Source organism: Camelus bactrianus, chromosome 5 (assembly GCF_048773025.1).
Source record: "Camelus bactrianus isolate YW-2024 breed Bactrian camel chromosome 5, ASM4877302v1, whole genome shotgun sequence".
Classification (NCBI taxonomy): Eukaryota; Metazoa; Chordata; class Mammalia; order Artiodactyla; family Camelidae; genus Camelus; species Camelus bactrianus.
In genome coordinates, this window is record NC_133543.1 from 69,293,615 (window position 1) to 69,309,006 (window position 15,392).

The 15,392-nt window shown below is 37.9% G+C and overlaps 1 protein-coding gene and 1 long non-coding RNA gene across 13 annotated transcripts in view; one reads left to right on the top strand and one right to left on the bottom strand.

The window, feature by feature from the left end:
- Positions 1–398: 398 nt before the first annotated feature.
- LOC123618328 (uncharacterized) lies at positions 399–1,801 on the bottom strand. Its single transcript, XR_006726748.2, has 2 exons — positions 1,538–1,801; positions 399–1,459 (listed from the first exon to the last, which is right to left on the bottom strand). It is a non-coding gene; the product is annotated as an uncharacterized LOC123618328 (long non-coding RNA).
- Positions 1,331–15,392, top strand: part of IKZF2 (IKAROS family zinc finger 2) — a 160,092-nt gene continuing 146,030 nt past the window's right edge. For 2 of the 12 annotated variants that reach the window (XM_074364052.1, XM_045520467.2), the window contains exons 1-4: positions 2,040–2,212; positions 3,379–3,445; positions 4,984–5,032; positions 5,863–5,967. In XM_074364052.1, coding sequence (XP_074220153.1) covers positions 3,443–3,445; positions 4,984–5,032; positions 5,863–5,967 — 157 coding nt within the window. In that variant the 5' untranslated portion in view covers positions 2,040–2,212; positions 3,379–3,442. Of the gene's footprint in view, positions 1,471–2,038; positions 2,213–3,378; positions 3,483–4,983; positions 5,033–5,859; positions 5,968–6,008; positions 6,198–15,392 lie in introns of those variants that run through there. The other 10 variants (XM_045520460.2, XM_045520459.2, XM_010960058.3 and 7 more) reach the window with 10 other exon arrangements.

Below are 15,392 nucleotides of genomic sequence, written 5' to 3' on the forward strand. Positions count from 1 at the left end.
ATTTTTAAGAGGGCAGTTTATGGCAATTTAGAAAAGTTTTGTTACCCTTTGTATATGGGGAATTTATATACTATGAGTAACAATGCAATTTTCTGTGCTAATTTAAGATTAAAATCTCTGCTATCTATTGAGATGGTTAAAATGATTTGTGGAGTTCTATGTTTGTTGTTTCCCGAATATGATTTTAAGAAAATTACTTTTAGTTAGGTAATTGACAGATAAGTTAAAAAATATGCCGCTTTACAACATATAACTCACAGGTGTTCTTAAAATCATTATAAAGTTGTTGCCAGCCTGAACCCAAATGATTTGCTCTCCAATGAAAACTGGTTTTTAAATTTTGTTTGTGGCACGGCACCAAATATCATTTTCCATAATTAAAAAAAAAAACGAGCCTATTGATACAACTGTTGTTTAATAAATACAAGATATAAAATAAACTTTTAAAACATAATTCATTAAAAAATTTAAATACAGCATGATACAAGTCAGATAGCATCCATTATTTAGTGGGTTCCTTCCCCAACCCAAAATCTAAAGAAAAGACGTTATCCCAAATTTCCCAGACGTACAGAGTTGTTCCTAAGAAATAGTTGATGATTTTATTTTCAGTGTATCATTTCTGTTTCCTCAGCAGAAAAAAAACCTCAGCAACGATTTCTGGGATTCTTGAAAGGAGTAGGAGTACACTGCCTGCTTCTACTCTTTCAGCGTTGGTTTTCTTCACAATCTGCGATATGGTTTCTCAGAAATGACGTTTGGCAGTCCTGATAATTCCATGTGTTTTCAAACTTAAGCCACCCAGACTACACAGTTCAGTATTTTCAGCTCCTTTCATTTTCCTTTTCCCTTTAATTATACTAGTCTCTATTCCCTCTTTTTGCAAGTGTGGTCAACAAAGATGCTAAATGCTACTATCTGTCGAAAGAACATACATTTGTTTTTCTCATGACGATCCATGTAAGTTCTTCCCAAATACAAAAGCTGTGCTACCACTAACTGATGGGCAACACTTTACTCCTAACAACTTTTTGGACCCTCGCCCTTTCCTTTGACTTTGGTGTATGTGGCACATGCCTGGTGGAGAAAAAGCAAGTAAACACTCTAATTTTAAACTTGCACCGTAAAGCACTTTCAAAATAGTAATAGTTGAACTTCATCTCAGACCTGACTTTCCTTCTCGATCCATTCCCGAGGACCCCTCTATCCAGATTCGTGTCCTGGTCTACCGGGTGCCGTTTTCTGGAATCGCACCGCACAGTTTATTGCGAAGCTGAGTGGGTGGGTCCACGCGCACACCCAGACTCCGGCCAGGACGCCGATCCCGGAGCTCCGCGCCGCGCGCCTGGATCGCGGTCCCGCTCCCTTCGCCCGGCCTCACCACAAATCCCAGTTTGAAAGAAAACTTCACGAGGCCGAAATGAACCTCCCTTCGCCGTTGCAATTCTTCCTTCCGAGCCTGCAGAAAACGTGAGATTTACTGTGACTCGGGGGGGAGTGGATGGGGGCTGCGGAGGCGCTCTCGGAAGCGGGTTACCTGCTCCCTCTTTGGGGGCGGGCTCCGCCGTCCGGGGGCGCCGGGCCAGGGGCAACGCGGCGGGGCGCGCGGGTGGGCACGAGGGAGTGCGCGCGTCGCGGAGCCGCCGGGGCAGCACTTGTCCTGTAATCGATTGCCGAGCGCGCCGAGCGGCCCAGCGCGCAGACACGCGCACACGCGCCCTCGCCAGCCCGCGCGCGCACACACACACACACACACACACACACACACGCACACACACACACACACACACACTCACAGGCGCCCAGGCGCCCAGGCCCCGCACACACGCACACAAGCGCGCGCGCGCACGTCCGCCCGCCCGCGCCCTGGGCCCGGCCGCCCGCCGCCGCCGCGGCCGCCGCCACCGCCAGCCCGCCCTCCGCCCGCGGGCGTCTGCGCGAGCCCGGCCGGCGGGGGAGATGTGCTCGGGCTCCGGCGGATCGGTTTCTCGGGGTTTGACCAGCTGTCCCGGGCTAACCCTGCTCCTCGCTGAAGATGGAGGAAGTAAAAACAGGATTACCCTTAGCTACAGCTCCACTGCCTTAGTTTCCACCACCAACTGCAGTGCACAAACACACGTTAGGCACAGGAAAGAAAGAAAGAGAGAGGACACACTAACAGTAAACACAAACAAAAGGGTGATGGGATTATTTTACTGCATGCACTGCTGAGGTAAATCTCCGCTTGGCTTTTGCGTGGTGAAGAACAGCTCTTGTTTTATTTGTCTTCTGATTCATAGATTATATATAAATATGTGTATCTGATTTGCAAAGGGGGGGAGTGTTTTCAAAGTTAAGTGTAATTATATATCATCTCGTTTTGCACTGTGATATGATCAAATGACTTGTTGCTGTTAACCAGTAATGATAATAATACTATAGATATTTTTCTCTGGGAGGGATGGGTTGTGGTTATGATTAGGATAATGATTTCTGTAAAGGACGCTTAGGGAATCTGGTTGAAGATGATGTCTTCTGTTTTAATTTATCGTCCCCTCCTTATAATCTTTTTCTGGGATGTTAATCGATTAATCAGTTCTCATTTCTATAGCTGTCATGGATTTGGGCTTGTTTTGCTTTGTTTTAACTTGAATTCCAAGAAAGATTGGGTAGACTGGAATAAATTGCAGCTGTCCAGACAGAAGGTAATATCCAGATCCTGTTGGAATTAAAAAAAAAAAAAAAAAAACAACCAACAACAAAAATCTGGTATGACACGTAAAAAGGCAGCAGTTAAATCACTTTGACAGTTCTGGTATGGGAGAAAGATGAAATTAAGATTTAATTTCTTTCTTTCTTTCTTTTTTGGCCAAGGGCGAAAAACAGTCCTGTGAAGTTGGCCTAGGTTCTTTGCTGGGTTCTCCCTGACTGTCCCTCCCCACTCCCCCCCCTCCCCTTTTCTTTCAGTTTTCTTGTCTTAGCTTTTGGTCGATTCTTAAGGAACCGGTGGATCAAGTTTTTTCTGTTCTTGTTAATCGCATTGCTGTAGCACTGACTGACCTCTCTCTGTGTGTGTCTTTTTTTTACCCCTTCTTTCCTGAAAGTACGTGGTGCCATTCCTGAGTGACTTTTCCTACTAGACCATCCCAAAGGGACGAGGGGGAGGGGTGAGACGAGGAGGAGGAGAAGGGGGGTGTTCCTTCTCTCTCACTTCTTGGTTTTGTTTATCAGCCGATCTGTTTGCTGGATTTGGGCTCGGAATGACCCACCTGTAAAGTGGTTTTCCTTCCTCCTCGCCTTGAACTCTGCAGGGGGCTTGGCTTGGAGGGGGCAAGGGAGGGAAAGAGAGAAGGGGGAAACACAAAAAACTTCTTTCTTTCTCTCTCCGTTTATCTTCAGCCCGACATTGTCACCTCCTCTTTGAGGGGTTAGAAGAAGCTGAGATCTCCCGACAGAGCTGGAAATGGTGATGAATCTTTTTTAATCAAAGGACAATTTCTTTTGTATGTACATTTTGTTTCTCTTTCTCCTTTCCTTTCTTTCCTTCTCTGACGGTTAATAACCATTTCACTGATGGGGCAGACTTCTTTCGCTTCTCCCTGACGTTTCTTTTTTAATATGTGTTAAACGTGTACATTTTTAAAGAGATAAAACTCATTTGTAAAATATCCGAATGAAACTGCTCCTGCTCCCCTTTGAAACTTTACGGATGCCTTTCTTTAAAGCCTTATGTAATCATAGTTTGAAAGAATTTGATAACAGTACAGCAGGTTGAAATTTAAGTGCTATGTAGTGACTGAGTTGGGAATTTGATCTGATTATTCCATAAAGAAAGAAAGAAAAGTTTTTTGGGGGGGTAGGGAGAGTGGTGGTGAAGGAGGGGAGGGGAGGGAGAAGGGAAGTGGTTTTGGAGACAAGAAGTGAAGCTGCCTGTTTTCCAGTAAGTAATGGAGAAATTCCAGGAGCCAGGGCTAAATATACTTGGCGATCAATACAGAAATGGCTCATTGTGAATAATTTAGCTGCTGGTGCAGTGAGAGTTTTGAAACTAAAGGCAAAAAGGACCAGGGCCAAAGGGAAAAAAGATAAGTAAAAATCTTCTCAGGACATGTCAATTCTTTAAACTTTCTTCTTCAAAGAATACGGTTAGCTTATCGATCTTTTCATTATGTGAAATCAAAGCTAGGGGGTGTCATCTCATACCACTTACTTTTGTTTCTGAGAATTAAGCTCTTGTTTTGTGTCATTGGTGCATGAAGATAATTCCCCAAACTTTAAAAAAGTGATGCCTTTCCCTGCAGCAAAAAAGTTTATGAATTTTTCAAAATCAGAATGCATTAAGTAGGCTCGGCATTAGTATCCAACCACGGTCTGGCAGGGAATTAAGGTTACATTGAACAGGTGCTTGCACAGAACTTGGGGTTGGCTAAAATGTCAATACAAGCCCGGGAGTTGGGTAACTGCTGCAGAAACCTTCGAGACATACTTGGGCACTAAGTGTTTTTGTTTTGTTTTGTTTTCTTATGTTTGTTTGTCCTCCCCCCATCCCTATTAGAACATGATGAACCAACTTGCAACAATTGTGAATAGAGCTATCTGTATACTCGGGAAGTCCTCAAACTGCAGCTTGATTGTGGGAAGTAGTGAATGGTAAAATACTCCAATCCCAGTTAAAGCTGGCACATTTGAGGTGTACCCCCTTCCTATTTTTTTCTTAAAAACCAAGTGAATTCTGATGAAAAGAGTCATTCCTTTTTTTGCCACAGCCCATCTCACAGCACCCTTATCTTTCCTATCCTATCTCCAGCAGGAATCAGATCATTTGCAGAAAGAGTTCAGTGACTTGCAAATGAGCACATACAGTTCACCGTAGTATGTTTCTTGGGCACACATTGCAGCGGCAGCAACATGGGCTAACTGCTTGGAGCTTCAAATAAGTTAAGCATTTAATGGCAGATTCTGAAAGGAATCATTGTGTTAAGGGTATAATCTTTTGTATTGCAGCGCTGCACTTTGACTATGGAAACAGAGGCTATCGATGGCTATATAACGTGTAAGTATTCATTTTCATGAGTCTGTTATTGGTAATAAAATTATGTTTGTGTTACCTGTATTTTAACTTCTGAATTTGAAGTTTTCATCAAGAATTGTGTACTCTTGTTTTTTATCTGTTCACAATTTCACCTTTTAAGTGAGTTGGAGAAAATAGCACAGAAGTGAAATAACAAGGAAATATAGGTATATACTTGCTCTGTTAAGGATATTATTTAAATCAGTAGTAGCTTAGCAGATCAGCACTTTCCTACTTGATTTTTTTTTTCGTTTACTTACTTTAAGTTTAGAACAGGTCAGATTACATATATGTCTACTAATGTGGAGTGTGCTAAATATTTACTACTCTGTAACCTAATTTTTCAGACACACAATGTGTAAGAGAATTCGCTTCCTTAAGTTGACATTTTTTTAGCCAACTCTCTTTTCAGACATCCAACTCTCTGAAAGCCAGCATTGTGGAAATGCTCATTATAAATACTGTCTGCTTAATGATTAGATTAGATGTTAAAAGAAAACTTTTTTTCCCCAACTAAAACTACTTTAGAAATCAACTACTCTGCTCGCCTTTATTATACAGTTAAGATCATTGTGATAATGAAATTTTGTCATTTTTTTTTTTTTATTGTGGGTTGGTTGTGGCTTCTCGTCATTTCATTCGTTCCCTATGTATTTCTAAATGATATTTCTTTGTAGTTTCTTTTCAGGGAACAATGTATTTCATTAAAATGTCTAGGCTAGGCATGCCTCTGTCTCTCTGATTACAAAGTTAGTAATTAGATTTGAGATGACAATGAGCAGAGACCAAAAGATTTTATTTTGTGAAAGCAGGTGACAATGAGCTTTCACCTGAAAGGGAGCACTCCAACATGGCTATTGACCTCACCTCAAGCACACCCAATGGACAGCATGCCTCACCAAGTCACATGACAAGCAGTAAGTCTTCATTTTATGATTTTTTTTCCCTATTTCTCTAGCGATAGACTTGAATTTGTGAGGTCTGTAGGGTCCTCTCACATTGTGGTGTAGCTGCTGCTATAGATTTTGTTAAAGAAAGAACCACACAGATTTATTCCTGTTCATTCTAGTGTCATAAAACATGAGTCTGCTTACTAGTCTGAACTACCCCAAGGTGGCATTTGGGAGCTGGTGCTTACCTGTATCAGGTAAGAAACGTGAGGCTTTGCTGGTGATTGTTTTGTCTTCAGGTTTATGACGATTTGTTTTTGTTGTTGGATAAAAAAATATGGAAACACGTCACTTCCAAAGGACTCTTCATAGTAAAAAAAAAAAAAGGAAGAAATAATTTTATATTGCCTTGGCAGAAAGCAGTGGTAGAATTGCAGTGTTACTTGCTTTTTTATTTACTTATTTTTTTAAACATGTGAAAGTTTCTTTTCCAAAGCATTGGAAGTAAAGTGTAATTGGTGGAGCTTGTTTATATCCATTTCTCTGACAAAGTGAAAGTGTTTTGTTTTAGACTGTCCAGAGAAAAACTGAGAAAATTTGGAAGGATGTTTTGAACTTGCAGGAACAGACAGTTTTGGCTGCTATTTTTGATAAAGGGTCATTCATTGATGTAGTAAACATTGCTTTTGAGTAATAAAACAGCAACTTACATGCTGTCAGTGACAGAGACAAAATATTAAAAATACGGTTTGTTTTCTCTTAATTATGTCTTAAAAGTTACAAGTGCAAATGTTCTGTTACTCTTACTTAAACATAATTTGAAATCTTGTGTTTTCCTTATACTTTGATATGTGTTATATTCTTATATAGAAAGGACATCTGACTTACATGTAAATATTAATACATTTATAATTTATATGTACATTATAAATAAATTTAATTTAGAAGTTTTCTATTTGGGTGATGTGTGAAAGAAAGGCATTTTCTTTCCTTTTTAAACAAAGATTTAATAACCAAAAAATCTGAATCATCTAGTGAATTATGAGCAAATTCTGATTATCCTGAGAGAACAAATTTTTCTTTCCACTTTCCTCTTATAATTTTCAGAACTGGACGTTCTTATAAAGCTACTGGCTTTGTGAGTAGTTAAGACTTCTGAATTACAAGCAAGAGTATATAGAGTACTAGTGAACACATTTTGCAGTTTATTAACTTTGAGTGATTCTATCTATTATCTTGAAATTTGGATTGAACTATGAATTTGCTTTCCTTACTCAAAAGCTTTTTTTTTTTTTTTTTAATTTTTATTAATGGGCAGCACTTCCTAGGAAGATTTCATTCTAGAAGCAGTCTGAAATTCCTTGGTCATGGAGAAAGAAGAATGAATAGTTAGGGAATGTATATTAAATTATAGTGCTAATCTCTTGTAAGGGATCTTGTAGCATTAATTTATTTTTTGCTGGTTGGGTATTGCTTTGATGAAAGTTATACTACTCTTGCGACATAAGGAGTACAATTTTTATATTTTAACATTTAGTGTTACTAGGTCCTTGGTAGAATAGATTTTTATTTCTCAGATAATTTTCATTTAATTTCCTAGAGAGTTAAGATAGATTGATACGCAATTTCTGTTAGCTTACTATTTAGCTATTGGCTCTAGAAACATTGAGTATATGGGGTGGATAATAGTGGTTAATCAGACTTTGTCTTCCCCAGCCGCCACTTGAATATCAGCAGGAAAATGCTTGTTAATGGGTTAATTAGCTCCTTTATTTGTCAACTTGATTTTGGTTTTGCAAGTACTCCTTTCCAAAAGGCAGTTCACTCATTTATTTTAAATAAACATTGCAGAGTTGTAGGCATGATCAGCTTGAACCAATAAGAACTGTACTTTTGCCATCTGAGTTTTTCTCACCCAACAGCAGTAAAATTATGTTTGGTAAAGAGGATTTGTTTGTTTTGTTTTGCTTTTTAACTTACTAGCCTGCAGCAATTTCACGTTAGTATAGTTTTCGGCTAAGCTGCACGTGTTTTCATGTTCTTTCCCAAAGAGTTGCAGGTTAAATATTTTGGCTCTCACTTCAGAGCTGTCTGTTGTATGCTTTATGTAGCCTCTATTTACAGTATCTAGGTTACCCACTTAGGTGTTAGATGGAGAAGATACCCATTTTTCTTCTCTGTTAGATTTAGGAGCACACCAGCATTTTAGATGGCCAAAGCAAATAGTGCTGGAGAGGGACTCTTGTCTGTTAATTAGAACAAGAGACCTAGAATCGGTCACTCAGATGTTTTTTCTGTGACTTGGAATAATTTTTTGTGCGTGTGTGACTTGTCAAATCACTTGTGTCTGAGATCACGAGTTGTCCTAAATCCCTTTGTATGCATTGTTGACTTTATTATATGAAAAGAATTATGTATTTTCTACATTTGTTATATCTTCAAATAGTCTTCCTAAAGGGCTGTTACTTCCAAAAACAGAATTGCAATTTTGATTGAAAGTATTAGAGCCAAAGGTAAATATGAAAACCTTTATGATGGAAAAAGGTAGCCTTCGTAGCAGCAAGGAGAGGACAGGAACATATGTGTAAGAGGGAGAAAGTTATTTTGAAACAGTTTAGGAAAAATAAAAGAATTAAAACCTTTGATTTTTATAAGATAGCTATCATTCTAGCAGTGAAGTATCAGTGCATGGGATAGCCCACTTATTTTGGCTTTAAGAAAGTGGTCAGTTTTACTGTGAGGTCCTAGTCATTTGTTTAGGTTATTTGATGACTGTTCTAAGATGAAGAGCATCTGTACAACTTGCTGCCAGCCATTGTATGAAAAATAATGACAGCAGCTATCATTATTTGACAGTGCTAGAAGGGAGCACTGGTGACTTGGGAGAGAACTAAAAATGTTACGATGCCTGACAGTTTTTGGTTTTAAAAAAAATTCGGCAGGTAAGATCATCTTCAAAAGAACTAAGAGGTATTAGTGATCTGAACATTTTGTAATGACTACTTCCTATGTTTCCGAGTGAATTCTCTTAGAGAACTTTAGACTGTTTCTTCTGGAATAAGGCTGTCTTTGATAAGAAGATGGGCATTTTTGCCTGAGATCATTAGTGTACATATTGAGTCTGCTGACAATCTTTGGTGTCAGGGATGACAGTATATGCCTTGATGGCTACTGGAAATACACAGTGTTAAGTGATTTTAAAAATAGAACCTGGAAGTTAAGAATCTGAGACAGACAACTCAGACAGGACAATATAAAAATAATCTGTATTGTATTTCAGCCCATCAGATGAGACTTATTTTGTGATTCCTTCGGTTTCTGGGTTAGCTTATTTCCAATTCTTGTATAGTTGCCTGAGTATCAGTTTCAAATTGTTCTGTACCTGCTGCTCACTCTTTTGAAAAATTTTTAAGTTTCAAAAAATTGTAATTAATCTTATTTTTCTTATTATCATCTACTTTTATGATGCCAGTAGGTAAATTTTCTTTGGAGATAGCTAATGATGTGAAAATACATTGTGACACAAATTTTGTTTCTATTACTTTAATACCTTTACATGGATCAACTTTGCAGTCAATACCATTTATCAGTCAGTTTGATGGCCAGGTGGCATGTATGGAATTAGACGAAGTAGTAATTCTAGTTTTACAAGACTCTGACCAATAATCAGGTCAGGGAATCTAGTTTATTCTTTTCAGAGTACTTCACATTCATTTTTTTTCCTTAGCTAGTTTCCATTTTTAGAACCTAGTGAAGCATAAGTATGTTACGATTTCTATATTTCTTGTGTGGAAATGGAGGCTTGAAGGAATCAGTTGACCTCTTAGGTACCTTAGCAGAGGGATAAAGTTGTCAGGATTGGAACATGAAACTGATATTACCTTGTGGGTGAATTAGATCACTTCACTAATATCTCTCTATGGCGTCATAATCCCAGGGTGCCCACCATGTCCAGTACTGACCCATGTTTTAGTGACAAAAACAGTATTACAGAAGTACAATAGGATTATTAAGAGGGTGGAGTGATAACAGATAATCTCGTTAAGCAGATGCTCTAATGCACTTTTAAAAATATAGCTTATGTTACGGGACTCACCAGCTTTCTGAGTTGTCGTCTGTAGCTTGGTTTGGCAGTCACCCTTGGTTGGATTTCCATGGGACACACCCTAATATAACACCAGATGGGCTTGATGTAAAAGCTCATTCTGTTTTGAACTGTAGTGCTTCAGTTTGTGTATATACCCCACATACCTTACATTTAGGTTTTACTTGTTAGGAAAATTCTTTAAAAAGTTTGATTTGATTTCTTTACTCCTATCAAAGGTAAGTGTCACGGCCATGTACCAAAAGAAAAGAAAAAAGGCACTGAAGGAAGTATGTGTGAGCAGGGAAGTAACAGCAAAATTGCTGTGTTTTTTCCTTTGTGCCTCATTCTGCACTGCCCCCCACACCCGCCCCCGCATCTTTTTAGGCTGCTTCGGAGAGTAAATGTCTGCCTGGGAAAAACAAAACAACTTACTGTAAAAGTGTTATTTTTATTGCCTCTATCTTTGTACAAATTTGTCTTCTCCACTGGAAATACATTAAAAACGGATGTAACATGATTTGTTAGGTTCTACTGGGAGTCTTCCTTCAAGCCGTAATGAATTGAGATCTCTGGGTCCCATGTTCTTCTCTCCTAACTTGGAATATGGATATATTTTGATTTTATAATGTTCTGAAAGATCAATAGCAGGGTCACAGTCGGACAATGAGGTAGACTGCTTGTTTTTCTTTGCTTTTTTCCCTTTATATCTGTTTATATAAAATATATTTATTGATTGGGTAGTATTTTCCTTTTGTGAATTAATCAAGACACAGAATATCTCTGCTTTGAAATCGGTAGTGTATTTTGGAACTATTTCCCTTATTATAAATGTTTAATCAGCACTGGAGTGAGAGAAAGAAGAGGGGCATAATTTATTGAGTATATAAAGGATGCCCAGCACTATGCTAGATGCATCCATATTATTTCACTCAGTCTCCTCCGCCACAGCTCTGTGAAGGAAGTAGTTACTCTGTTTTACAATACAGAAAACTCAGAAGCAGTAGATTGCAAGTGGTTAAAGATATGGGCTTTGGAGTTATGCAGGCATGTGTTAGAATTCTTGCTTTGCCAGCAACTTGCTGTGTGACTTTAGGCATGTTACTTCACAGTGCTGAGCTCCAGTTTCCTTATCTGTAGAATGGGGATAAACAATACCCATCTCAGTGGACTGTTGTGAAGGTTAAATGAGGCAATACATGCAAAAAAAAAAAAAAAAAAAAAAAAACCAAAAAACTTAGCACAGTTCCTGACACATGCAATTATCCAGTAAATAATCACTGCTGCTATCACTCAGAGCAGTCAAGATGCTTTTACATCAACCCATGACTCATAAAAGTGTTTTTCCCCACCAAATCCATATCTGTTTGAAATTCAAGTCTCTTTGCTCTTTCCATTTTACTACATAGGTTCATGGAATGGAGAAAGGCATTTCTAATAATTTAGAGTAAAAGTTGAAGGAAAAAAACCCCTCTATTATTTGAAGCATCTATGAAGATTTTGGTTAAGAAAGAAGTAGAATTCATCTATATGCTAGAAATTTTTTGTATTGGGTTTCAGCCTTCCTGAGCCTAGTTTTATGTTTTTGGCTATATGCAGAGAAAATTACTTTTCATTGGTGCTCCAAAGGCACCGGTCATTAAGAATGAAAAAAGAAATAGTCCTCTTAATAGAGTAACCTATGCATATCTAGAATCAGTTCTTCTTTTTGAAAACCTCTGTCTAAAATTTCACCTTATTGGATGCTGCTAGTAGTACCATAAATTCTCATTTGATGATACCTAATCAAGTAGTAAGCCTGATTGTTGCTCATTGTGCATTTGGGAGGGTAATAGTTTAGGTGTTTTAAATTTGAAGTAAGCTTAAAATATAATTATTACTTTCAGGCATTTGACATGTTGCTGTATTGTTCTACTTGATTAATTCAACAAATATTTATGTGCCATCTTTTATGTGTCAGGCACTGTAAGGTGAATCCAGAGGTGAATAATACACTGTCCTTATCCTCCTGGAGCTCACGCTCTGGTTTGAAAGAGACGTCTAAACAGGGCATTATTGTATGATAAGCCCGGTGTTCTAATTATTATGGGGAGTGAGGGGCGCTACTAGTTTGGGAAGACTTCTTAGAGGGAGAGGCTGCTTAAGCTGAGACTTATTCAGTGAATAGGATTTAGGAGAGAAGGAGAAGGCTTGCTCACCAGATGCACCCACAATGGGAGCTGAGAAGTTACGTGATATGTTTTGGGAAATACAAGCAGATTGGTATTTCTGGAGTGTAAAGTTGGAGTCTTGGAATTTGAGGCCAGAGATGACTCTGGAGAATTAACCAGGGCAAGATGGTAGAGTATCTTGTATACGAGGAAACCTGGATTTCATTTTCAGGGGAGCATAGAGTTTGAACAAAGCAGATGACTTCAGCCTTTTTATTGACATGGGATTGTGGATGGGGACCAATCTGGAGGCTTCTTTAACAGGCTGTGGTAATGACAGAGTGAGAAGTCATAACAGCTGGTGGTGGTGGAGATTATAAGGAAGAGAAGGATTTGGGTAATACTTAATAGTTTTAAGTGGACAGGACTTGGAGGGTAATTAGGGTTAAGGAGAGGAAAAAGTTCATGACGATGATCCCTAGATGTCAGTAGGTTCCATCAAGGAAGATATAAAATACTGAAACAGGTTTCCAGGAAAAGATTTGGTTCAGTTGAAGTCTGTATACAGAGTTTGAAGCACCTGTGGAATTTGGGAGAGGATAACAATCAGGCAGGAGGATAGAGTAGACAGAAGTGTGAATTTTCCTAATTAGTGAAATCTAATGTGTCGCTTGTGGTCTAGTTACTTTCCCTCCCGTATTACTTTAACAATAGTTTAGGATTTCCTAAAAAAATTCTTCCCTGAGTAGTTCTCAGCATTTGATCAGTGACCTTGTTTCCGCAATTGCCCCATTAAATCAAAATTCTGTCTTGAAATGTATGAGCACAGGTTTTAGTGAACTGTCTTTGCTTAATGTTCTTTTATGCTCATCTCAGAAGTTGGATTAGTTGATTGATTGACTCACTGATTTTTATACATGCCAGCCCTTCTCTGTAAAATTTTGTGGTATATTTAATATCATAAGTTTTATGGTTATATTTAAAAAAAAAACACAAGGCTCATGTATATCATACAGACCCATGCCTCTACTGTAATGATTTGTCTTTATTCTATGACCTAATTCTTATAATATAAATATATAATTTAAAATATATGAAGAATAATTTATTCTCTAAGTATTATCCAGTTCTATTACATTAATAACCTAAGTATTTAATGATTTCATTCAAAGCCTTTTTGAAAACTTGGAGATAAATATACAATATGATATATATTATTTGAAAATTATTTGGCATGTACTCAGTTTATTTTAAAGTTTATAATATTGTGCCCCTAGGGACAAAAATAACCTAGAGGGAAAAGTGGTATAGAAAGCATCTTAATTAACACATCTATTTCCTCAAAATATCTACTATAGAACTCCATTTTAGAAATGTAAGATCTGACACCCCAAGACACCATGAAATTCCGAATGAATGTTAATGATGGAAATGACTTTATCTGAGATTTCCTGTATGTGGAGATTCAGCACTCACTATAGAGAGATTTTTCATCTTTCAATTATTGAACCAGCAAACATTTATTAAGCACTTACTTTGTGTGATGCGTGGATAATGCTTGGGCACAAAAGTTATGTTAGGGTATTTCTTTTGGAGAGGATGTTATCTTTCAAGGTCCAAATGAATTCATAATTTATTTGAGATATTTAGAAGCAAAGAAGAATGATGTATTCACCATGATTTATAGCCATTGTAGATAAATGAACTGCTTCTCACCTTTTACCTATGAGAGTTCTTCAAAAGTGTATAATTTTGAAGGAGCACAATGAAACAGAGATGAAAATACGACTGATTCCTAAAATTGGTTTCCACAGGATAACGTTTTCCCAAGACATTCTTTTATGTGCAGGATTTGGCTCTCAGCCCTGTAAGTTCTGAAACTTGGTTAGCAGCACATTTAGAGTGGTTCCATATCTCAGGATTGACTCACACTGAACAAGCTTACAAAACTGATATTTAAAATTGGAATGCCAATTTATGTCTATACTTTGATTGAAAATAAAACAAACAAAGAAAATCCCAACCACCTAACACAGGATACGAATCGAGTTGACTTGACCACATTATTTTGTTCTTGTGAACTGACCTATATGGGTAAAGTAGCAAAGGTCATTTGGTTAGCAGGGCATCTGAGCAGAGGGAGTTAGTTATATCATTCAGATGTGTGATGGCATCAGACTAAGTGAGCCTGATATGTTCAGCATCACAATAGAGATAGCATTGCCATTGGATCATTATGGTTGAAGTCTTTTGTTCAATTCCTTCTTCCCTGAAGGACACGGATTTAGATTCCCTAGATATAGGCTCGGCCAAAACACTTCTGAGAGTCACATTTTCCCCCCTTTGCCTTCTTTGGCTAAATCCCCTAGATTCAGTTTTTACCTCATACTAATATATATATATAATGAGGTCATAACCAAGTCTTACCTGCCTAGGATCCATTCATTTTCTTCAATATAATTTTACACTTCTGCTTTAGATTTGTTAACTGTTGATTTTATAGCTTAATTCTATGACAGCAATCTTAAAATGCCTGCAAAGGATACCCCAACTTCTATTACCACAGATTCAAGCTTCCATTCACAGAAATGTTGATGGGTAATGTGGTCAGCAGTTTAAGGGGCCTTAATTTTGCTTTTTGGTGAAGATGGAAGACAGCACTGCCACCTGAGAAAGACACCTGACGTTAGCGGGGGGACCTGGAAGAGCTTCTAGTTTATAGGTCAGGAGGAACAAACATCACACCAGTTTCATGAAATCACTGGAGTAGTCTGAATACAGCAAATGAGATTTTATAGAAATTATAGTACTTTCTGTTAGTTAATAGGGACGGCTCTCTCATATTCTCTTAAATATGAATTTAAGAATATTTTTCAAAGCACCCAACTGTATTTTGCGGCCACACATTGATTACAAAGAAGTTGACTGGAGATTTTCCAGACGGGCATCTTGGAAGAAAATGATTATGCTTTAATTGTTTCTTCACCCCAGTATAGAATATCATACTGGGTCATTGTAGGACCGTAGTAATTGCTTGTTGGCTGAATTAAGGAACTACTTGTGATTAGTGTATTGCATATGTGTATTTATATAGTGTGCTTCTGGCCTATTTGAGGAAATTTGGAAAGTTGATTTCTTAGATGTTGAAATAATTCTGAAATCCCATTTTATTTGTGATTTTTCTTTGTTAGGATTATGTATTTATTTTTACCATGTCT